The following is a 23,053-nucleotide window of genomic DNA, read 5'->3' on the forward strand; positions in this document are numbered from 1 at the left end:
TGGGGCACTTTGGTGACCCCACTCCTCACCACCCCCCACCCCCAAAAAACCCACTGCAATGACTGCTCCAGGGAATGAGAGGTGCTGTTTAAGGACACTGGGCAGCAGAAGGGACACTGGGGTGGCTTTGCCAGTGCTGTCCTCCTGGAGGGGTGTCTTTGGCGCCCCTGTGGCCCATGCCGCGGAGCTCTGGCCAGGCTCAGGCTGCATGTGGCGCCAAGGAAAGGCTTTCCTTAAAGATTTGCCCTAATTGGAGCTTTTTTTTTTTTTATCCTCAATAGAAGATATTGTTTGCATTGCTTTTTTTTAGAGAGAGTAGAAGGGAGGGAAAGAGGGAGAGAGGAGGAGGAGAGAGGAAGAGGAGAGAGAGAGAGAGAGAGAGAGAGAGAGAGAGAGAGAGAGAGAGAGAGATTGATGTGAGAGAGACACATCAATTGGTTGCCTCCCATACATGTCCTGACCAGGTTCAGGCATCAAACCTGTAACCCATGTACGTGCCATTGACCGGGAATCGAACCCTTGATCTTTCAGTGCCTGGACCAGTGCTCTAAACACTGAGACACCAGCCAGGGCCCTAACTGGAGCTTTGAACGGAGGAGGAACTGGAGGAGGGTGAATGGGCACTGGGGAGGATTAGCATCAACCTGACAGCAGTCTGCATGGGAGATGGGCACAGCCTGAGGCCTGGGCCCTGGAGCAGAGCTGGCCAGGCAGACGGAAGCAGGCTCCTGGGCCCGCAGGGCTGGGGGTGGGACCCAGGACCGCTGTGCAGGCTCCAGCCCTGGGAGCGGGAGTGGGGAGGAAGTGGTCCTGCCCGAGCGCAGGGAGGATGGAGCTGAGCACATGGACGTGTGTAGCTCCAGCTTCACAGCTGTGGCAGCTCTGGGTGCCCCTCAGGGAGCTTCCCATCCACTGGCATTCCACCTACAGACACCGTGAGGACCTCAATCCTGGTAAAGCGTAGAGGGCACTCGGTAACTCTCACTTCACTTGACCTTAAAGAAGGAGCCAGGCATCCCACTTGCAGAGCGAATTTAATAAAGAGGGCAGTGTCCCTGGGGCGCTACTTGGATCCCAGGAGCCATCTGTTTTGGTGGCCACGGGCCTGTCTCTGGCACCTGCCAGTCACAGCAGCAGCAGCCAGATGGCATGAGGGGCTCGGGCTTCCCTGGCCGCGAGGCCACACTCCCTCTCCGCTGGCTGCAGAGCACCAGGCACTGCCGAGGTCCATGAGGCAGGGGCTCGGGGCTCCTCACAGCCCCCCCTCCCTGCGGAGGGAGGCGAGCAGTGAGCTCCCTCACTGTGGGGCACCTCTGGCCCCCACAGTCAAGCTGCCCAGGGTGGAGAAAAACTCCTCCATTTCCTCCTGCAGCAGCTGGTTCCTCCTCTCGGCGTCTGCCCGCGCCCGCTCCGAGTTCCGCAGCCTGATCTGCAGCATGGTGTACTTCTTCTTCTCCTGGTCCAGCTCCTCCTCCAGCCGCAACATTCGTTTCCTCAGGTCGGCGGTACCGTCTTCAAGTCTTAAAAATCAAGAAGAAATATACTGTTTTAGACCCTGCCCTGCTGGGTTTGCCGAGAGAGCGACTGTCGCGGCCCCGGCCGCTGCCTGGTGGGGAAGGGCTGCGGGGCACACGGGCAGCTGGGCTGGCTCACGAGGTCCACCCCAGCACTGCCCTCAGCCATGATCCAGAAACGCCGTGGGAGCATTTGGCCCTGGGTACCTGAGGCCAGGGGTCCCCCTGAATCCTCACTACATGTTAAAACCACTTACCCTCTGGGCCAGCAAGCTGTCCTCAGTGTGGAGAGCAGGTCCCCTCCACTCCCTCCTGCTGCCCCACCCATGCCCCAGGCTGACACCACACCTCGATCCCCCAGCAGACTGCGTACTGCCCGTCTATGCCACCAGAGAGCCACCTGCACTCCTACAGCTGGTACGCACCATCTCCTCCACCACACGCCAGCAGCTCCTGCAAGGCCTGAGGGATGCTGAGCCAGACTCGGGGGACTGGCCTGGCTACACCCAAGGCGCATGACTATGGGCAGACACTCGTGCCCTGAGCCCTGGTGTCCTCTCTGAAAAACGCAGGGACACCTCCCAGCACTGCAGCTTCCATGCCTCCAGCTCAGCCAGCAAACTCGGTGCATAGGGAAGGGAGGAAACCTCCCCCGCCCAGCCCTCCGTCGGCAGCACAGGGCATGCTGTCGGAAAGAAGGCCCCTGGGAGATGGCACAGCCCACGACCCTCACTTCTCCTCCAGGCCCAGGGCCCTCACCGCCAACGCCTCCCACCCACCGGGGCCCTCAAGTTTGGCCTGCCCCCTGCCCCCATGACACTAGACCAGCAACCTGTCCAGTCTCCAGGCTCTCAGCCTCTCTATCCCTCGACTCCACTCCAACTAAATAAGTACCCCGACTTCAAGGCCTGCAGCTGAGCCTGGCCTGCTCCCACTGCCTCTGCACCCGCTCCTCCTCAGTGAGCGCCTCCTCCGGTTGCTTGGCCAAAAAACTGTCCTCAAATCAGTTCTTTTTCTCACCCCACAGTGGACCGATTAGCAAAACCTCCCCAATATGTTCAGCATCTGGCTCTTCTCCCCACCTCACTGCTTGCCCCTTAGGCCATGGCACCCACCCTGGCCTGGACGCAGTGGCCTCCTAACTGGTGGAGTGTCCTCCTCAGGAGAGCAGTCAGGGGCACCCCTCTGAGTGGCCAAAGTGCTCCAGGCCCTCCGGTCACTCAGAGTCGAATCGTATAAAAACCAGAGCATGCTCTGACCGCATGGTCATGCCCTCTGCCCCCCAGAGCCCCCTCACACTCCAACAAGCCGTCCTCCCTCCCCCGCTAACAGTCCGCGAGTTCTGAAATCTGTCTTGTACGGTCTCTGTGCCCCCACAGCTGCGTGACCAGAATGAGGACAGAGATTGCGATCAGTGTTGGTCACAGCTGTGCCCAGTGCCCAGCACCTAGCACTGTGGCACATCGGACACTCTTCTGGGGGTGCAGGGATCAGGGCACGGAGGCAGGGCAGAAAGCTGAATCCATGCCCCCCACGCAGACCTGGCTCTAACGCTCAGGTCCAGTTACAGACTCTGTCCAAAGGCCCACCGCCGGCGCCCTACTCCTTCCTGCACCCAGAGCCCCTGCTCACTCGCCCACCTCCAACCGGACAGGGCGGGACAGCGTTACCAGGGACCACGGCGGGGACAGCGCTGCTGCCCTGGCCTGCGCCTGCTCTCACCTCCAACCCAAGCAGGGGGTGACAGGAGCGGGTCTCAGGACCAGATGTGGCAGCTGTGCGCTGACCACTGACCCATGTGTCACTCAGTCCTCTTAACAAATGCATGGGGTCGCCGGAGCGCCGAGAGCCTGCCTGGACGCTGTCAGTCTGCGCCCCAGGGTCTGGCCAGAGCCCACCAGGACGCAATACCGTTTCCCGAGAAACCGGTCCCGAGAGGAGCTGCTCAGACCCCGAGGCGGCGGGGGCGACCGGCCTGTGCCTGGCTTCCATGCGCGCCGTACATCTGCCCTCCCTGCTGCCACTGTTACTCGCTGGAAACCCGCTGCCCTCTAGAGCAGCGGTTCTCAACCTGTGGGTCGCGACCCCTTTGGCAGTGGAACGACCCTTTCACAGGGGTCGCCTAAGACCATCCTGCATATCAGATATTATGATTCATAACAGTATCAACATTACAGTTATGAAGTAGCAACGAAAATAATTTTATGGTTGGGTCACCACATGAGGAACTGTATTTAAAGGGCCAGAAGGTTGAGAACCACTGCTCTAGGGTTTCCACCAAGCGTGTGCCCCAGCTTTCTCCTGCCGTGAGCTTTTTCCTCGCTCAACTCCACCCTCTCGGCCTCAGACCTGCTCAGACGTGACCTCCCTGACCTTCCTCAGGGCCTCTGTCCTTAAGCCTTTCTCCTGTCATCTACCCTCAAGGACACGCCCCTCACACGCCTGACTCTCCCAGGTGCCAGGACCTGGCTTCCCCAGCCACAGGGCCCCGCTGCCACTGCAGCTCCCGGTGGAAACCCCCCACCCTGCCCCGTCCCTGGTGGGGAGGGAAGCCCAGAACCGCTGGCCAGAGGGTGGGAAGGGCCTGCAGGCCCAGCAGCTGGACTGGGGATCGGAGACGCTGTGGGAAGCACCCACCGCATGCTGCCCGGTGCGGGCTCTGCTGTGCCCTGGCTGGACCACCTGGCTCAGAGCTGGCAACACCCTCCTCACCCGGGCGGTCGGAGGGAAGGAGGGCCGGCTGGGAGCAAGAACACCGCACTGACATTCCCCCGGGCCAGGCGGGCAGGGCTTGGCCCAGCTCCCTCTGGGAAATCCCATTCCGATCCCATCTGTTCAGCTACAGGCCCACGCCCTCAGCCAGGCTGGCCTGGGGCCTGCATGACATGTGGGGACAACCGGGTGAGCAAGCACAGCTGGGGCCGCCTCCTGCCCAGCCCCTCCACCAAAGGCCTGGGGAGGCTCCTTCCTTCAGCAGGTGTGCCTGAGCTCCCGGGACACAGACCCCAACCTCCACCCCCAACCTGTACGGGGGCGTCCCCCAGAAAGGGGATTTCTAGGGCCCACTGCTCTGCCCCGGCCCCAGCGGGTGTGGGAGGAGGCTTTCCTTCAGAGCAAGGCGAGGCGGCAGCGAGGCAGCCCTTTACCTTCTCACACTCAGCTCGTGCTCGGTCCTCTGCCGGCACAGTTCTGCCCGCAGCTCCGCCACCAGGCCCTGGAGAGCCTTGGAGTGGGGCGCGGGGTCCCGGGCGGGACTGCCGGGCTCGCTGGGCTCACTGCTGCTGGGGCAGACGGCCGCCTCCTCCAGACTGCGCCCCGGGTTTGGGGACCTGAGCTCCTCGCTGCTGCTGGGGACGGGAGAGGGCTCGGGGGTGCCCTCGGGGTGCAGGGAGCTGCAGGCAGAGTCACTGGCCCGGCAGGCGGTGCAGCTGCTGATGGAGGCCCCCGGGGAGGCCTCGCAGGAGGAGGCCCCCGACCAGGCCGAGCTGGACACGCTGGGCGCGCTGGGGCCGGGGCTGGGCGCCGGCACATTGTCGTAGGTGGAGAGTCTCTGTGAGGCGCTGTCCTTGAGCCGGTCGCCCGAGGAGGCCCGGCGGCGGCCGCGCAGGGAGGACAGCCCATTCATGAGCCAGTTCCCGCCAGAGGAGACGGTGGGCACCTCCGGGGACGAGCTGCCCGACCGAGACCCCGCCTGCCGGAAGGAGGACTTCCAGCTGGGCAGGGTCTGCAGCCTCTTCCCAGGGCCGCGGGGAGCGTTCCTGGAGAGCGTGGCCACGGCCGCCCCGTCCAGAGACGAGGTCCTGAGTGAGGGCGGGCGGGGGCCCCCGGGCTCTGCCTGGCTGTCCTCCGGAACCACCTCCGAGCCCCAGCCCACTGTGCAGGGTGGGCCCCCGTGGGGCGCGGCCGGCCCCTCTGGGGCCCTCCCACTGAAGAGCTGGCTGTGCCTGCGGATCAGGACGGTCATCAGGTGCTGGACGAGGGACGTGCCTGCCAGGAAGACGGAACAAAGGCCTGGCTGTGGGCACCCCAGGCTGGGCTCTGGGCGCTGCGGCTGGGACCCAGGGGGCAGGCTGTCCCTCAAGAGAGGACCAGCAAGAGCTTGCCATCAGCCACCCTCCAAACCCAGGCCCAGACAGAGGGGTCCTGCCCAGGAATGCCCTCCTGGGACAGCCGCCCAGCGGGCTCCATCCAGCAGGTACGGGAGGAGGTGGAAGCGGGCACCGTGCCCAGTAAGGCGGCGAGGTGCGCTCCTGGCAGGCGGGGCTGGAAGCCAGAACCTGCGCGTCAGAGCTGCCCCATGTCACCCTGTGCTGCCGAGGGTGCGAGGGCCTGACCATCCACGCTCTCGGGCACAGGCTCTGGCACAGGCCGGGGATGTCTCCCAGGTGACGTGGGCACCCCCTCCCCACACCCGCACACCGGTTACCTTCCATGATGGTCACTGGGTCTTCTATCTGTGGCCGAAGTATATTAGGTCCAAAAACGGTTGCCAGGTTCTGGACGCTCATCTTGTTGACACTGGAGTGGGACTGAACTTCATCCAGAAACCTGCAGGTGAGGACGGGGCCGTGGGTGGAGAAGCAAGTCCTGTGCCAGCTGTGCTGGGAGCTGCCTGGCGCCCACACCCAGCCTCGCCCACATTCCCAGGGCCAAGGGCACAGCCAGCTGCCCCTGCCTGCTCAGAGCGGGCAGAGCTTCCCCGGGGGCCCGGGGTGGGGGGCAGCAGAAGCAAAAGCCAGTGGTTGTCAGCATGGAAGGGGGACACACGACTGTCCCGCCTGCAGTGGGGGCAGAGGTCTGGGAGGGCCCAGGCCCCGCCCTGCACACCCGCTCCCAGCACCTGAGCTGGGGTCACGGTCAGGAGGCAGCCTCCCGGGGCAGGGACTGGAGAGGCACTGAGGGGGCAGAAAGCACGGAGCCGTCCCATTCTTTCCAATGGATCTCCCTGCGGATCGCAGGGCTTTACGCTGCCTGCCCCGCGGAGGCTGTCCGCTGGGTGTGCCGGGCGATCTCCAAGGTCCCTGTTGGCTGACTGACATTCAGGGAGCAGAGTGGGTGCAAGAAGGCCCAGCCCTGCCTGCCCCAGCCACTTACTTGCAGATATAACTGAGCAGGTTGTAATTGGCCAGGGGAAGGCTGCTCACTTGCTCAGCCAACTCCAGAGTCCCCTTGGTGTTGGGAGAGAAAAACAGCATTTCTGAGACCAGCAGCTGGCCCTTCTCTCCCCGAGGCAGGGACAGGGAGGTGGACAGGGAGGTGGGCAGGGAGGAGGGAGGTGGGCAGGGGGAGGCAGGCACCAGAGGCCAGACCTCCAGCCACCCATTTGGCCTCTGGGTGACCAGAGGGCACCACCACCTCCACCTCCCTCCAAGGAGCAGGCGCGAGGAGCAGCCGGCCTGTGACCTCCTGGAGGAATGTCAGGGCCAGTGCTTATTGAGACACAAATATTTGCCAGATAAAGACCCCTCATCTCCCACACAGCCACAGGGAGGAAGACAGCCCTTCCCCCGGCAGGCACCCACGGAGGGGGCAGGAGCCTCGTCCCCACGTGAATTCTTTAGGAAGGGGCAGGTGCCAACAGGGGAAGGTCTGCTTGTTTCTGGCCGCTGGGGCCACCTGGGCAGTGCAGGTAAGTGCAGGGTCAGTACCTACTGTGTGTATCCTGGGGCATGACCAGAATATGGCCCCGCCCCCGCCCCCAGACCCAGACCCAGGCCTCACGGGGAGGGCCTCCCAGAGGGGATGCTCCAGCCCCGCCCCAGCAGGATCCTGCAGACTGCGCCCCACACAGGACAGAGGAGTCTGCCTCCCCCAGAGGGTTCTCCTGCCCCCCCGCCCTCCCACCCCACCCGACACAGAGCGAACTGCAGGCGGCATCTCTGTGCCACAAAATGATGCCGGTCAGAGCTCTGTGTCCTGACTCCAAACACACACCCCTCCCCCGCAGGCCCACCTCCCAGGGTGAGTCCTCGGGAGCCACTAACCTCCCCCTCGTCCTTGGTGAGCAGCTGGGCGCAGCTGAGGAAGTCCTCGTACCTGGCGAAAGGGACCACGGGCTCGGGCAGCTCCCGCAGGTAGAGCTTCAGCAGGGAGGCCACCGTGTGCACATCTGTTGTGCTGCCAGAGGGGACACGCGAGAGGCATGGGCCAGGGGACTGCGGGAGTGGCCAGCACAGGCCTCCCAGGAGCAGCCTCTGCGCCCACGCCTGGCACGTGTGTGCGCATGTGCACAAAAGAGACACAGTGGGACAGTGGGGGGGGGGGGGGCAAGGAGCCAGGGACACAGCTGTCCTTGCCCAAGCCTGAGAGTGCCCATCCCCCACTTGCCCTCCATTAGAGAGAGTGGAAGGGAGGGGGAGAGAAGAGAGAAACATCGATGGAGGGGGAGGGCCACGTCCAAGAGTGCAGGCCCAGGGCACTGGCCACCAGGGCGTGCAGGTCAGAGGTCAGACCCCTGCCCCTGACCTCTGGGTTCCGCTCACACAATGGACGCCTGGGCTTCTGTGCTCCTCACCCTATCTCCAGCACCCAGCGCCCAGCACCCCACATGCCCACTCCCAGTCCTGTCTTCCAGCTCAGAGCTGCCCAGGCTGAGGGGGCCCCGTGGAGGGCAGCGGCCTGGGCTCTGGGATCCGGTCCTGGTCCTAGTCTTGGCAAGCAAAGCGTTTGCTGCCTTTACTTGTTAGCCATCTGTGCTGGCCCCTGGAGGGCGGGACCTTGTCCGTCTAGTTCGTGGCCGCACCCTACGCCTGCAGGGTGCTCACTCAGTGGGTGAGTAAAGAAACTGGAGTGAAGTAAGAAAGGGCTAAGGCGAGAGTTAGGGGAGCTAGCAGGTGTGGCTCAAAGCAGACTGGGCAGCAGGGGGGCAGGCCTGGGAGAGCTGCCCCAGGCCCAGGCCCAGGGTGGGGGGAGGGCTGGGTAGGAGCCAGCTCTGGTGAGGAGGCCTCCAGGCTTCTGGGCTCTTTATGGAACAGGGAGCCCAGGACCTAGGGCGGAAGTTCCTCATCATGCAGACAATGAGTGTGGTTCGTGCTTAGGGAGCGAGCCTCTCTGGAAAGCCTGGCCCAGCAGGCGGTGAGGGGAGTCGCTGCTGGACCCCTCTGCTGGGGAGTGAATGAGGAGAGGAGCCTTGGGACCTACACAGGGGGTGGGTACAGACGCAGGGCCAGAGCACCCACGGGGGGGTGAGAGGGGGGAAGAACGGAGGCTGTGGGTGCAGATGCAGTTCTAGAAGGAAAAGCAGCCAGAGCCCAAGGTCCAGGGTGAGTCTCCAGGAATCACAGAAGGGGTAGTATTTACAGACATCTCCACCCATGCCCTGGACCACACAGACACAGGATGGAAGAGTCCTGGCAGGCAGAGGTTCAGAATGGACCACAAGTTCAGAGTATCCGGATGCAGCTCCAGCCCTAGCTGGTTTGGCTCAATAATTAGTGTTGGGTTGTGGGTTCGATTCCGGTCAAGGGCACATACCCTGGTTGCAGGCTTGATCCCTGGCCCCAGTCGGGCCATGTGCAGGAGGCAACCAATCAGTGTGTCTCTCTCACATCGCTGTTTCTCTCTGCTTCGCCCCCTCACTTGCACTCTCTCAAAAAACCAATGGGAGCCGAAACCGGTTTGGCTCAGTGGATAGAGCGTCGGCCTGCAGACTGAAGGGTCCCGGGTTCGATTCCGGTCGGGGGCGTGTGCCTGGGTTGCGGGCACATCCCCAGGGAGTGTGCAGGAGGCAGCTGATCGATGTTTCTCTCTCATCAGTGTTTCTGGCTCTCTGTCTCTCTCCCTTCCTCTCTGTAAGAAATCAATAAAATATATATATTTTTTTAAATGGGAAAATGAATTAACAAAATAAAAATGAGGCTCCTGGTGAGAGGACCCTGTGCCTCCTGGGCAGACCCCTCTGGGGAACGGTGGCCAGGCTCAGGCTCCACATCTGCAGAAAGGAGCTGACAGACCCTCCTGACTCGGTGACGGGTCTGGGCAAAAGCTGGAGGGCGGGGTGTTCTGCCCCAGAAGGAGGCCAGGGGGGCCCCGGTTGCCGGCAAAAACCCATGGACCTATCCTGGGGCCGAGGGGGCCGCATCGTGAAGGCAGATCCACGGAGAAAGGGCAGGAGGAACTCCCCATGGACAACTGTCCCGATGGGTGGGTTCCTTTCAGAGAGGAGATGCCACACAGCCCCATCGCCCCTGTTCTCAGCCACTGGCTCTGAGTGAGGCTGACTCCACCCAGAAGGTGAACCCTGGGCCCTGTGAGCCCCAGCGACGGCGTAGGATGGGCGCTGGCCAGGACAGGCGGGGCAGGCTCACTCCCCATCCAGGAACCTGATAGGATGAGGGGCCACAGCGACTGCTCCGTGTTGGTGCTGGAGGAGCTCTGCGGGTTATGGGAGGAAGCAGCCAGGGACAGACAACCCCCGGGGCCTCAGTCCCGATGCAGCGAGGCCCTCCCTTTCGGCCTGGGTCGCGTTGAGGGGCAAAGGGAAGAGCCCAGTGGATGTGAGCGGCCTGGTCTGTGGCAGGACCGCCCCTGAGAGGAGACCGAGGGCTGCTGCGGGGTTGGGGGCTGTGCTCTGCCCGCAGGGGGGCTGGCCGGGCGCACATGCACCCACGCATGGAACCATCCTGCCCACCAGCCTGCTGCCAGTCTTCCTGGCACCAGCCCACCCTGCCACGGGGGAAGGGGCGGGGCCCCATCTTCGTACCTCCCCCAGGAGCTCACCTGTCAAACAGCGGCTTCTCCCCACAGTCAAAGGCGTCCTGCAGGTCCCGCACCAGGTTGGCCTGGCCGGGCAGGCGGAAGAGCCCCTCCTCGCTGAGCCCACGCGCCCGGATGAAGTCCACGCACTGCTCCACCAGCAGGGGCGCCAGGCGCGGGCCATACTTCCGCTCGTGGTGCACTGTGTCCTCCAGGCGCTGCCCGAAGATCCCTGGGCACAGGGAGGACCCGGTCACACGCTCAGCTGGCCAGCTTAGTGGTGAGAGCGGGCACTCGGGACAGCGGAAGGCAGGGCGCCGTCCGGGCCAAAGGCGGCTGCTCTGAGGGAGCAGGCTAGAAACTGAGGGCGCATCCGGGCCACCGGGACAGGGAGCAGGAGGGCGCGGTGGACAGGTGCCTGCCCTGTCCTGTGGGGCTCCTAGCAGCCTGAGGAAGCTCTGAAGGGCCCTCAGGGAAGATGCATCATGCACTTTACTGATTGTTTTACTTATGCAACTCTAACGTCCAAAGAGGAGTGGCTTACGTTTAAAAAACAAGGCTATGTTCACCAAAAGGCCTGCTCTGGAATGTTCTTAGCAGCACTCCTTGCAATCCCTCCAACGGGAAGCCACCCAATGGCCACCAGCAGTAGAAGGAGCAGAGACTTCACAGTCCGCCCACACTGCCCTGACACGAGGGAGCAATACGCACCAATGGGCAGAGCTCACGCGACAAGACACACAGCACATTCATATGAAAACAAAACCATGACTCAACATCACGGCCATCAAGGAAACACAAGTCAGAGCCACAATGAGGTGCCTCCTCACCCCCACCATGAGGGCTCCTGTTTAAAAGACAGGAAATTACAAATGTTGGCACGGATGCAGAGAAACTGGGCCCCTCATGCACTGGTGGTGAGAAGGTAAAACATCTTGGAGGTTCCTCAAAAAGTTTAAAACAGAATTACCACGTGACCCAGCAATCCCACTTCTCGGTCTGGACACAGCATAACTGGAAGTGAACTTGGACATATATCATTACACCATGTTCATAGTAGCAGCATTCACAATGGCCAAGGGTGGACGCAACCCAAGTGTCTGCCAGCAGATGAGGGATAAACAAGATGTGGTCTGTGCTGATAATGGAATATTGCTCAGCCTTCCCTGAGGGCGGGTCTAGCGGTGTGCCCGAGCACAGGTCACAGCTCCATTCTGCCCAGGCAGTTCTCTGGTCACTAAGAGACACAGCCCAGCAGGTGGCTTCCCCAGACCCGATGGCGAGCCAGCAGGTAGGAGGTTCAACCCCTCCCCTGGCACTCAGCAGGGGCAGGACTCAGCGAGCCTAATGTCTGCCCCCACACAACGGGTATTATAAGATACATCAGTTTGAGCAGGGCTCAGCAAATGTTCCTTCTCACCCTGCTCCAGCCTGAGACAAAGCACGCAGAGCCTGCGGGGTGACGGCATACCCTTTGAGAAAACATGCTCACATGGAGTGTGCTTGACAATGCCGCCAAAGCTTTGGAAAGAAGTGTGTGTGTGTACATGCATGTGCACGTGGACTGTTGCGCACACATGTGCATATGGATTTGTGTGTGCATGTGGACTTGTGTGTGCATGCATGTGCAGGTGGACTTGTATGTGCTACATGTATGTGCAGGTTGACTATGTGTGCATGCATGTGCACGTGGACTTCTGTGTGTGTATGTACATGTGAACTTGTGTGTGCATGTGAATTTGTGTGTACACACATGTGCATGTGGACTGTATATGCATGTGGACTTATGTGAGCGTGCACATGGACTTGTTTATGCATGAATGTGCATGTGGACTTCTGTGTGTGCATACGCGTGTGGACTTGTGTGTACACACATGTGCATGTGGACTGTATGTGCATGTGGATTTGTGTGTGCGTGTGATTCCTCAATGGCAGCACTGGTGGAGTTCAGTGGCACCTGTGCCCTTTGAGAGCCTGGCACTTGCTCCTTCTCCACGGTCCCCGCCACACCCAGCCCACACCGTCCTCGTGTGGTTTTGCTGGGTGTTCACCTCTTCTGCTTTGACCTGTGGGGCACAGGTGTCTCCCAAGGTCACTGGGGTCAGGATCTTAAAGGGACAGTCAGAGGACACAGAGGGGGAGCTGCCATGAGCACAGGGTCCCCGAGAGGAGAGGGTACGAGCCTGGCATTGTACCCTCCGTGCCTGCTGTCTGCTCAGGCCCAGTCCCTTGCACCTGGGCTCTCCCCACCATGTGAGGGTCCTGTCCTGCCGCCTGCTTTCCTGCTGCCTGGCCCACGCGGAGCCCGGTTCCTCTCTAGCCTCGCTCTTTCCTCTCGAGCCTGCGATTTCTTATTAGCCTGGGAACAGTTCAGAAGCCCTTTCTGTGTGAGCCGTCCCAATGCCCCCTTCAGAGCCACCACCGTCTCACACTGTCCCCGCCGCCCATCACAGCTGACACGAAGACACTCGCCTCTGCCCAGTTCCTCACAGGGCCTCCCTCTCCTAAGTCGGAGCTGCTGGGCTCAGAGCAGAGGTCAAGGGCGCTGAGGGAAGAACGGACATTACTCAGCTCCACTCCGTCAGCCCTGAGCTGATGGAGGCCACCGTCAGGGGAAGGAGACAGAAAGACAATTCTACAGTTCTCTCCGGAGCTCCACAAACCCTGGGTAATTACACCCACCCTCTGCTTGGCCAGCCATCCTGCTCTGTCTCCTATCTCCAAGGCAAGTGTCCTCTGTCTGTCCCCCTCTCCCTCCACACTTCCATTACTCTCACACGCGGCCCCAGCCCTGTTAGGTGTTAGAGAGCCTCACAGCTGCCCAGGGGGCTCGGAACAAGGGAATCCTCCCAGGGCCTCCTCTGCTGGAAACCCTTTGCTGCCTCCCGCCTCCCCTACAACCACCCCCCAGGATAAAGTTCAAACTGGACTGGCAGGCCAGGCCCTGCTCCACCTCCTCCCCCAGCCTCTGGGTGCAGAGCCGGGGCCAGACAGAAGGCAGCTGCCTCTGAGCCAGCCCCACTGTACATGGGCACCTGGGTTTCTGAAGGCCCTCCCCACCTTGGCACAGCCAACACCTGCCCCAGGAAGCCTCGTGAGCACTCTCCTTGCCCCTGACAGGGCTGAGAGCCAGGAAAGGGACGCCCACAGGCCCTGGCTGGAAGGGGAATGTCACTTGAGCAGAGGCTCAAAGGCAGACAGGGGAAGGGTCTGGTGAGGACCCAGGGTTGGCGAGTGGGCCTGAGGGATGGTGCTGGAAGGGGCGGGGAGAACAGCAGTCCCTGCCCTGGCAAGGACCATGGGCCTGATGAGCACTGACCCCACGTGTAGCTCAGGGGCTCTTGGACATGAGGGGCCTCCCCCAGAGACCCTCCAAGTGCTAGCCAGGCCAGGTGGGGACACAGGAAAAAGATGATGGTCAAGGCCAAAGGCCACAAAGACAAAGATTCCAAGCCTACCTCTGCATTGGTCTAGGTGCAGATCCTGGCTAAGCAGTTGAGGAGCAGAGTGCCCCCCTTAACTGGGCCTCAGTTTTTCCACCTAGAAAATGGGGATGGTCATACCCGTCTTAAGGACCTGACCCTGGCACCACCAGGCCTTGGGACTGTGCCCACATCCCCAGCACAGCCACGGGCGCCTGGCACGAGACCTGGTGCAGGCTTCCCATGTGGCTGCCACCTGCCCCCTTGCAGGAGCTGCCTTGGGGAGCACCAGGGGAAAGCCTCATTCCAGCCCAGCCGTCCAGGCTTCCTTCTCAACAATGCACGCCTTGCAGCGCCCTGGGCTCTGGCTACATTCCTGGCCTCCCGCGCCCAGAGGCCTTGCCTGCCTTTCCCCTTGTCAGTGTCTCCTTGGCAGAGCCTGGTAGGGCCTGGAGCGGCTGCACGGGATTCCCTCAGCCCTCTTGGCACATCTGGGAGGGGTAGTACTGCCAAGAACCAGTTCCAGGAGGCTTGTCAGATCCCTGGAAACCAAGCCGGCACGCAGGTTCCTCAAGGTCCCAGCCCACGCGCTTCACAGCCCATGGAGAGAACCCAGCAGAGGCTGCTTCTCCTCTGGGTGAACCCGCGGAAGGGCTCAGAGCTGGCTGGGCCTCCTGGCATGCCCGCTGCTCTCTGACAAAGCCTGGCCCCACTGCCCTCTCCCCGGAACCCCATCAGGAGTGGGCGCCTACAAGCCGAGGCAGCTGGCTCAGATGGGGCCTGAGTGGCCTCTAGCTTTCTGAGCCTCCTCACTGCCACTTCCAGGGGCTGTGAGCAGTCACAGGACAGCCCGAGGCAGGTGCTTGATAAGCATGGCCCGCCTCTGAGAGGGGCTGGCTCTGCCTGCCCCCACCCCAGCCCCCAGCCCCCCAGCGGGAGACCCTGGACCCTCTTGGGGCTGGTCCTGAGCAGAGACATCAGCCCTGCTGACTCCAGCTGTGGAAGTTCACAGTCGCCGAAGACACAATGAGAAAAATAATTCTAAAGTTCTCTCCAACGATCCACGAAGTTTGAGTGATCCCTTCTCCTTTCTTCTGCCTTCCCCAAGGCAGAGCCCTTCTCCCTGCATCCACCCACGACTGGAAGCCCACCTTCCAGCTCTCACAGCTGTGCCACGTGCCAGGCCTGCGCCAGGTGCTGGCGCGCTTAGAGCGGCCCTCGGGGCTGTCCGTCCTCCCTGTGAACACCCTTCCCGGCCTCTTCCTGCCCATCCAGGCCTCGCCAACCAACAGGCTGAAGTCAGCGCAGGAGAGAGAATCCCAGAGGCAAACATCATCTTGGGGGTCCTGCCCAGAGTGAGCCCCAGAGGTGGGGGCCAGCTCCATGCCCGCCGGCCCAGCAGCCTGTCCGAGGCCCGGGAGCAAACGTGGGCGAGCCCTGGGCGCGGGGTCGGGAGCCCGGGCGCCGTCCCGCGGGGTCTGGGTCCCTTGTCTGGGCGGCGGGGCAGGGCGTCCTTTGCAAACCCTGCGCTCTGCCGGCTCCACTCTGCAGGCGGGACGCCACCCAGGAGCAGGCGCCCATCCTCTGCCTCTGCGGCTTCCCCCGCGCGGCTCGGCTCGGCTCGGGGTCCCGCGGGCTCCCGGCTCTCCCCCCGCGCCCGCCGCGCCCGCGTCGGCTCCCCGCGCCGCCCGGTGCCGGAGCGCTCCCGGCCCCGACGCTTCCCGCGGACGCCCGCACCCCGGGCCGGGCCGCCTACCTGGGGCGGCGGGCGCGCAGCAGGCTGGCAGGCGGCAGGGCGGCCGCGGGCAGGCGCGGCACCCGGAGGAGGCCCGCGCGGCCGGCATCAGGCCCATGGCGCCCGGGCGCGGCGGCAGGAATGCCCGGCACGCGCGCAGGTAGCGGCTTGCCCGCCGCCGGCCCCGGCCCGGACCCCGGAGGGAGGGAGGAAGGGAGGAAGGGCCCGGGACTTGCGAATGCCTGAGCTGCCAAGCCTGAGGCTGAAACCCGTGCAAGATCTGCGATTCTGAACACCTGCTCCCCCTTTTCGTCATACCCTGTGTGATGACGCACCCAGGAATACTAGCAACTCCCCCCAAGGACTGGCTTTAGGAGCTCCCGACCCCAGCAGGCCGGGAAGCAGGTGCTCCAGGTGCGGAGATGGAGGCTCAAGAGGGTCCGGTAACCAGGTCTGGTCACCCTGCCACCAGAGTGCTGGCCCAGGCCTGAAGCTGGGCTGCAGCCCCGGAGCTGGCGAGAGGCCAGGGACAGTGCTGGGCACTTCACACAGCGTCCTGTGCAGTCCAGTCCCGAGAAGGACGGATGTCCGGCAGATCACCAGCTGATGCTGAGAGGTCTCACACCGGTAGTGACAGATCACCAAGCCTAAAGGATCTTCCTGCAAAGTCTCTGATCTTCCCAGGCAGGATTCTGTCCCGGTGAAAAGAGCCCATAGTCCCAGGTGGGGGAGGACCCAGGTGGGGACACAGCCCCCGGCCTGCACCAGGAGGGGCAAGGGGAGAGAAGCAAAGCTGGGGGCCAGCAGTGCAGCCCTGGCAGGAAGGAGGGGTCCCAGAGGCCTGTGGGTAGAATTCTGCAAGGGAGGGGTTCAAGGGAGTCCTGGGGTGGGCGGGTGGGAGCTCATCTGAAAGCTGAGTGAGCAGGGCCTGGACTGGGTGGGGCAAGTGAGGCGCTCTCCCACAGGTGCGACATTTAAGGGAGTTACAAATCCTTCATCCATCAAGGGAAATGCTCTATTGGAACATTTTTTAAAAATGTCAATTAATGCAAAAAATCGTGAACAAAATATCAACATTTTCAATAAAGACAGGATCTGACCCTGCTCCCTGTGAGGCCTCACCCTAGCCCACCCGCGGACCTGGTCTTTATTGAAAGGTCACATTTTGTTGGTCATGGATGTGTTAGGCTGAGTGAAGTCTCCCCAAAATGTCCAGGTCCTAACTCCTGGAGCTTGCACTGTTACCTTCCCTCGTAGAAGGGACTGCGTAGGTGTGCTTCACGTAAAGGTGGAGGACTTTATAAGAGGAAGGCGGAGTGAAGGGTGACTCTGCAGTTGACCCTTAAGCAACATGGTTTGAACTACAACAGTCCACTGATATGCGAGTTTTTTCAATAAATGCTAGACATGTATTTTCTCTTCCTTATGATTTTCTTAATAACATGTTCTTTTCTCTAGCTTAATTTATTGTAAGAATACAGTATGTAATAGATGTAACCATATACATACAAAATATGTGTTAATCAGCTGTTTACTAGTTATCGGGAAGGCTTCTAGTCAACAGCAGGCTATTAGTAGTTAAGTTTGGGGGGAGTCAAAAGTTATATGTGGGTTTTTGACTGCAGGGGGTCAGTGCCCTAACCCCCATGGAGTTCAAGGGTCAACTGTAGAAGACAAGACAATGGAAGGAGGGAAGCAGGGACTGGAGTGATGAGGCCACAGCCACGGAATGTGGGCAGCCTCTAGATCAGTGGTCCCCAACCTTTTTATGGCCACGCCCCACCTAAGTACCTCTAACATCCTGATGCCCCCCAGTGACATAGAATTCTTACTATTCAAAAAGTGACTCCTATTCTCGTGGAGGAAGCCTAAAAGGCCATTAACTTGGTCCAAATTAGCCTCCAAAAAACATGGCATCCATGAAAGAGGAAAATAAAAGAACGAAAGGACAGTTGAAGTACTGAGGAAGAAATCACTAAGAAATTGTTACAAAATAGTAATACGAAGTGATATGAAAAATAGCAAATACAGTTTCAAAACATATACTAGAGAACCGAAATGCATCTATATATCACAATATATATTCACATACTGTATATGAGGCCCCTAGAACCATAAGAAATGCAAAAAATTCAGTTAATAACTCATTCTTGAATTGCCCCCCTTAAAATCAAATTGTCCCCCTGTGGAGCATGTGCCCCACACTGGGAACCACTGTTCTAGAGCAGGGGTGGGGAACCTTTTTCTGCCGGGGGCCATTTGGATATTTATAACATCATTTGCGGGCCATACAAAATTATCAACTTAAAAATCAGCTGCTCTATTTGGCCAAACATTTAATTACTCTCCCCTCATGCCTTGGCAGCGCCGGACCAAATGATTTCTCGGGCCCTATACGACCTGTGGCCTGCGGGCCGGACCTCCCCCACCCCTGCCCTAGAAGATGGAAGAGACAAGCCTCCCCCATGGCCTCAGAAGGAAGCAGCCCTGCCGCCTCCTGGCCTCAGGCTCCGCCTCCTGGCCTCAGGCTCCGGAGCAGTCTGACCTCCAGACAGTGAGAGTCATTTGCTGCTTTGAGCTGCATTGGTGGCAATTTGTTAGAGCAGCAATGAGAACCGAACACAATGGAGTTTCGGGCATTAACTTGCATTTTAAAAACAATTACAATAGAAGATTTATCTTGATTACTGAGTTTTTTGTTGCCCGGGCCAATGAGGCTCTCTGTCCTGGCCCTGATAGGAGTGTGGGTGGGTGGGGTGGTGGTGGGGGGGAGGGCTGCAGTGTTCCCAGGCCCTGGGGGCGTGTGTGGAGAGGGGCGGGGTGAGGACGAGGCTCTGGGTTCCCTTCCCAGAGTTCAGGAAACAAAGATTGCAAGGACGGTTCATGGTGCCAGGAGCTCAAGCCCACGACTGCCCTGCCCTAAACCTGCCAGGAAAGACGGGTTCCCACGGCTGCTGGGTCTGAGCAGCTTGTCTGCACTAAAGAGAAGGGTCCTTGGCTCAGTAGTGGCGCCTGCTCTGGGGGTAGGCAGGGCTCTCTCAGGGGCACTGGTGCTGCGTTGCTTTCTCTGCTCCAGCCTCAGTTTCCCCACCTGTGTGGTCACTGAGGTAGACCTGCTGGTATCTAGGGAATCCTTCCACCCCCACCTCAATCCCCGGATGAGGAAGTCTGCAGCTGCCTCCCTTCTAGAAGGCTCGGGATGGACACGCATTGCCGTAAGGAGCTCTACGGCACCCACCCCATCTTGGGGCTCATCTGTAGCCGTGGGGCTATTGTGGGCGGGGGGTGCGGAGGTAGAAATGAAATTGTCCTCTTGGGCAGGGGATCTGTTCTCTCACACAGCACCTGGTGACAGGTGACCTCTTCGGCTGGGTGGCCCTTGTTTCTGAGCTGTGAGGACTACAGGCCCTGGGTCTGAGGCCGCAGGGACTGCCTCTGTCCCAGTCAGTCTTGGTTGCTCCCCATCAAGACAGCTCAGATCCCGAGGGCCAGGCGCTCTGAAGCTTGCCTGGCAACAGAGAATCCACAAAGCGGCTGGCCCTGGAGGCAGCGCCCAGCCCTGCAGGGTGCTGTCAGCCAGTTGCTGAGCCTCTCTGGGCCTCTCTGCCCCCCCCTACGATATGGTTTTGATCCAACAGCCCCCGGCAATAGTATTGCACGGCAGGCTGAGATTCTTCCCTCAGACTATGTGACATCCAAGGCTGCTGGGAGAAGCTGAGGGCGGAGTCAGGGCCGGGAGGGCTCCTGGCATCCTACTCCTCAGGGCGGGCATCCAGTCTCCGAGCGCCACCAGGCCGGGTTAGAAAGCCATGACCTGGGCAGCTCACCTGAGCCTCCTGCTGTTCAGTCTCCTCACCTGTGCAGGCTGCACCAGGACTGCTGCCAGAGCCAGCGCCTGGCACGGGGGCGTGCTGAGTAATCGCTAGCTGTTCCGGCGAGCGGCCACCTCTGCCCGACTTCCCTGCGGCTGTGTCACCAGGGGACTGCGCAGCGTCGTGGGCACACGCCCTGCACTGCCCTCATCTTAGCAGTGACCACGATGGGCTCTTTCCTGGACTGTGACCTGAGCTCAACGAGGCACACACTAAGGCCAGGCCGGCCACGCTCCCCGGGCAGCCCCATCACAGCCGCTGGGAGGGAAGAGGACGTAAGGGTCCAGCAAGGAGGGTAACAGGCAGCTAACAGTCGCCGTCCTGAGCTGCCAGGAGCCCTGTGGCAGCCCCCCAAACCACTCACTGACCCCGGGTTCTCCCGACACCCCCAAACCACTCACTGCCCCCGGGCTCTCCCGACACCCCTAAACCACTCACTGCCGCCAGGCTCTCCTGACACCCCTAAACCACTTGCTGCCGCCGGGCTCTCCCGACAGGGCAGCTGCTCCCTGCCGCTGGTCGCCTGGTAAGCAGCCCCTGGCAGTGGCTCTGTGGCAGACGGAGCTCACAGCCTCTGGGGCAGTGCCAGGGACAGATTGGGAACCAACCGGTGCCCAGAAGAGGCCAGGTTTGCCTTTATGAGCCTGGGAGGTGGACAGATATCCCCTCCTGCGCCGATGGTGGGCCCTCAGGCAGACTGGAATGGGCTGCGGGCACAGGACCGGGCTCAGTGCCCCTTCTGTGGCCTCTGTGACCCAAAGCCTGGCCCAGGTCAGAGCAGTCCTTTCTCTCCCCATGGAAGGGCTGCAGGAAAGGCCAAGCCCCGGCCTGAGGGTGAACATTCAGGGGAACTAAAAACAAGACCCTCTTCTGGAATCCCCCATAAGAGCTGGGATATGGTGCAAGCAGCAAGGGGGGAGGTGGTCCACTAGGATCTCAGGCTCTGCCACTGCCAGCCTGGGCGGGGCCAGGGACCCTGCGCTCTGACCCTGGTTGTGCCTGAGGGCTTCCATTTAGAGATGTCACTCCAGCACATAAGGCGGTGGCTTGTGCTGTCCTGAGGCGGGGATTGTCTCCAGGCCAAGCATTCTGCCGTGGCCTCTGGAGCTGCATGTATCCCTCTCCATCCCCCTGCCCCGTCATGTCTGAGGGACTTGAGGGCAGGGGAATCAGCTCCTGGCAGGTCAGAGGAACGTCCTCAGAGGCCTGGAGGAGCCACATGGCCGGGCTGGGCCATGGGGCTCTGTGGCCACTACAGGCCCGCAGCCTGGCTCCTCGTGCCCTCCTCAGCACAGACTGGCACTCCATGCTGCTGCCTACAAGGCTGGGCTTTGCTTGGCAGTGCCCACTAGCCTACAGGCGGGACAGTCACCAGGCTCCTAGTTACTGACACTAACGTTGGCCCCGACTCCTGCACACGGCTGCCCACTCAGATCTCCGCCGGGGCAAGGGCTCGTGGGCATCTCAAACACGAGTTCGACCTCCCAAACCTGCTCTGTGCTGAGCGGGCCCTCTTGGCTGATGACAACTCCGTCCCTTGGCGCTCAGCCAGGCCCTTGGAGTCCACCTTCGCGCCTCCTCTGCCTCACACCACATGCAGGGCCTTGCAGTCCTGCTTTCCAAACAGATTTGGAATCCGACCATTGTCACCACCGCCGCCACAGTGAAGGCAGCGGTCTCCTCCCTGGATTACTAGGTACATGTCTCTGGGCTCCCCTTGTCCCTCTCTGGTCAGCAGAGTGGTCCTTCTGAACTATATAGCAGATCACGTCACTCCTCAGCGCAAAGCCCCCAGCACTCCCTTCCCCACCCCATTTCACTTATAAGCAAACGCTAGCCCACTGCCTCCCTCCCGCCCGCCCACCTGCCTGGGAACCGGCTCAGACCACATCAGACCTTCTCTGCTGTTGCTGGAGCTGATGCCGGTCTGGCACACTGTCTCAATGTCACTCTCAGCCTGCCCTCACCACTGTGTTCAAAACTACTCTACTTTTTTTCTTTCAATAGCACTCACCACCTTCAGTTATCAAAACCTGGGCCCCAGACCAGCAGTACCTGGAAATACAAATTCTAGGGCCACACCCAAGTGAGTTGGAAACTGTGGGTGCCAGAAACCAATTCTAGCATGACAGCAGGGCTGCATCTGGGAATGGCTGAAGGCATTTTCCCAAACCTGAATAGGATACATTAAATTGATTTCTTGGCTGCTAGACAGCTCAGGGCATCTTTATCTACATGTTATTGCCTCCTACTGGCCAAACACCTGAACAGCCGTAGGCTAATTCCCCATTCTGACAATGGACTCTGTAGAAACCCTGACCCTTTGAAGTGTGTATCTCTGCCTCGCCTCGGGACAAATTGTGTTAATAAAAAGCATGGGGTCCTGAGACGAGGGGAACTCAGAACTTAGAACTTAGATCTTAGTTTCCTTTAAACTAGGCTCCTCTGACCCCCAAATGCCTTTCAAAATTATATTTCGTCTCTGGATTCCTATTTAATCTACGCACAGCCTTCTCCAGATTGCTTAACCCTTCTTAATGCTGGAACAAGAACCCCGGCATGTGGGTGGGGTTAGCAGTCTGTTCTTACTACTTCTGAGCTGGGTTTGAGAACCACTGCTCTAAGCCAGGATGTAGGCCTCGGGGAGCAGGATGGAAGCTCTGTCTGATCTCCTCCCCCTGCCACGCCCCCTGCCTGCACAAGGCAGATGCTCTGTGTTTATCGAATGAATGAGGATGATTTAGTATCAGCAGAGTGATGAGTATTTTGCACCCTTTTCTTTTTTAAGTCTCATGACAATCCTGCAAAGACAATACTTTCATTCCCACTTTGCAAACAAGGACACAGAGAGGATAAGTGGCATGGCCGGGTCCCACAGCAAGCAAGGAAGGAGCCAGACTAGGCCCCCAGACCACTGCCTGAGGCCGAAACCTGTGCTCACTCGCCTCCTCTCACACGGCACTTCCTGTGTACACAAGACACTTTCAAAGGCTTGCAGCCTCTCCAGAGAACAAGGCAAGCCGGGCAGCCTGGGTGCCCTGGGACTCCCTTCTCGCCCCTCTCCCAGAGAGCTGGCTCGGAGAGCTGCCTGATGGAGCTCAGACTGGGCACAGACAGACAGAGACCCACTGGGGAATATTGCCTTTCTCACAACATCGTCTTCTGATCCATGGACATGGGATGTCCTTCCATTTAGTCAGGTTTTCTTTAATTTCTTTCAACAATGTTTTGTCATTTTAAGAGCATGAAGTTTTGTATCTGTTAACTTTATTCCTAAGTATTTTATTCTTTTGGATGCTATAGTAAATGAAGTTTTCTTGATCTTATCTTCAGCTGCTCATTGCTACTGTATGGAAATACAACTGACTTATGTAGATTGACCTTATATCCTGCAATCTTGCTGAAATTTTTATAGCTGGTAGATTTCTTAAGGTTTTCTATATACAAGAGCATGTTATCTACAAACAGAAATGCTTTATTTCTTTCCAATCTGGATGTACATTATTTCAATTTCCTGACTAGTTGCTCTGACTATGTACAATGCTGATCAGAAATGGTAAAAGTGAGACTCCTGCTGTTCCCATCTTACAGGAAAAGCATCCAGTCTTTCTCCATTAAGTATGTTATCCACAGGGTTCTTGTAGGTCAGCAGTTCTCAACCTGTGGGTAGAGACCCCTCTGGGGGTAGAAGGACCCTTTCACAGGGGTCGCCTAAGACCATCGGAAAACACATATATAATTACATATTGTTTTTGTGATTAATCACTATGCTTTAATTATGTTTAATTTGTAACAATGAAATTGGGGGTCACCACA

The 23,053-nt window shown here is 59.8% G+C and overlaps 1 protein-coding gene across 2 annotated transcripts in view; it reads right to left on the minus strand.

Moving 5' to 3' along the window:
* Window positions 1–1,015: 1,015 nt before the first annotated feature.
* ARHGAP22 (Rho GTPase activating protein 22) overlaps window positions 1,016–23,053 on the minus strand; it is a 163,695-nt gene continuing 141,657 nt past the window's right edge. The window contains exons 1-7 of one of the 2 annotated variants that reach the window (XM_081105399.1): window positions 15,387–15,664; window positions 10,233–10,440; window positions 7,499–7,631; window positions 6,609–6,682; window positions 5,941–6,062; window positions 4,661–5,501; window positions 1,016–1,520 (exon numbers count right to left, since the gene is read on the minus strand). In XM_081105399.1, the coding sequence (XP_080961525.1) occupies window positions 1,298–1,520; window positions 4,661–5,501; window positions 5,941–6,062; window positions 6,609–6,682; window positions 7,499–7,631; window positions 10,233–10,440; window positions 15,387–15,483 (1,698 nt within the window). In that variant the 5' untranslated portion in view covers window positions 15,484–15,664 and the 3' untranslated portion in view covers window positions 1,016–1,297. Of the gene's footprint in view, window positions 1,521–4,660; window positions 5,502–5,940; window positions 6,063–6,608; window positions 6,683–7,498; window positions 7,632–10,232; window positions 10,441–15,386; window positions 15,665–23,053 lie in introns of those variants that run through there. The other variant, XM_081105398.1, reaches the window with a different exon arrangement.

Source organism: Myotis nattereri, assembly GCF_964212035.1.
Source record: "Myotis nattereri genome assembly, chromosome: 13".
NCBI classification, from domain to species: Eukaryota; Metazoa; Chordata; class Mammalia; order Chiroptera; family Vespertilionidae; genus Myotis; species Myotis nattereri.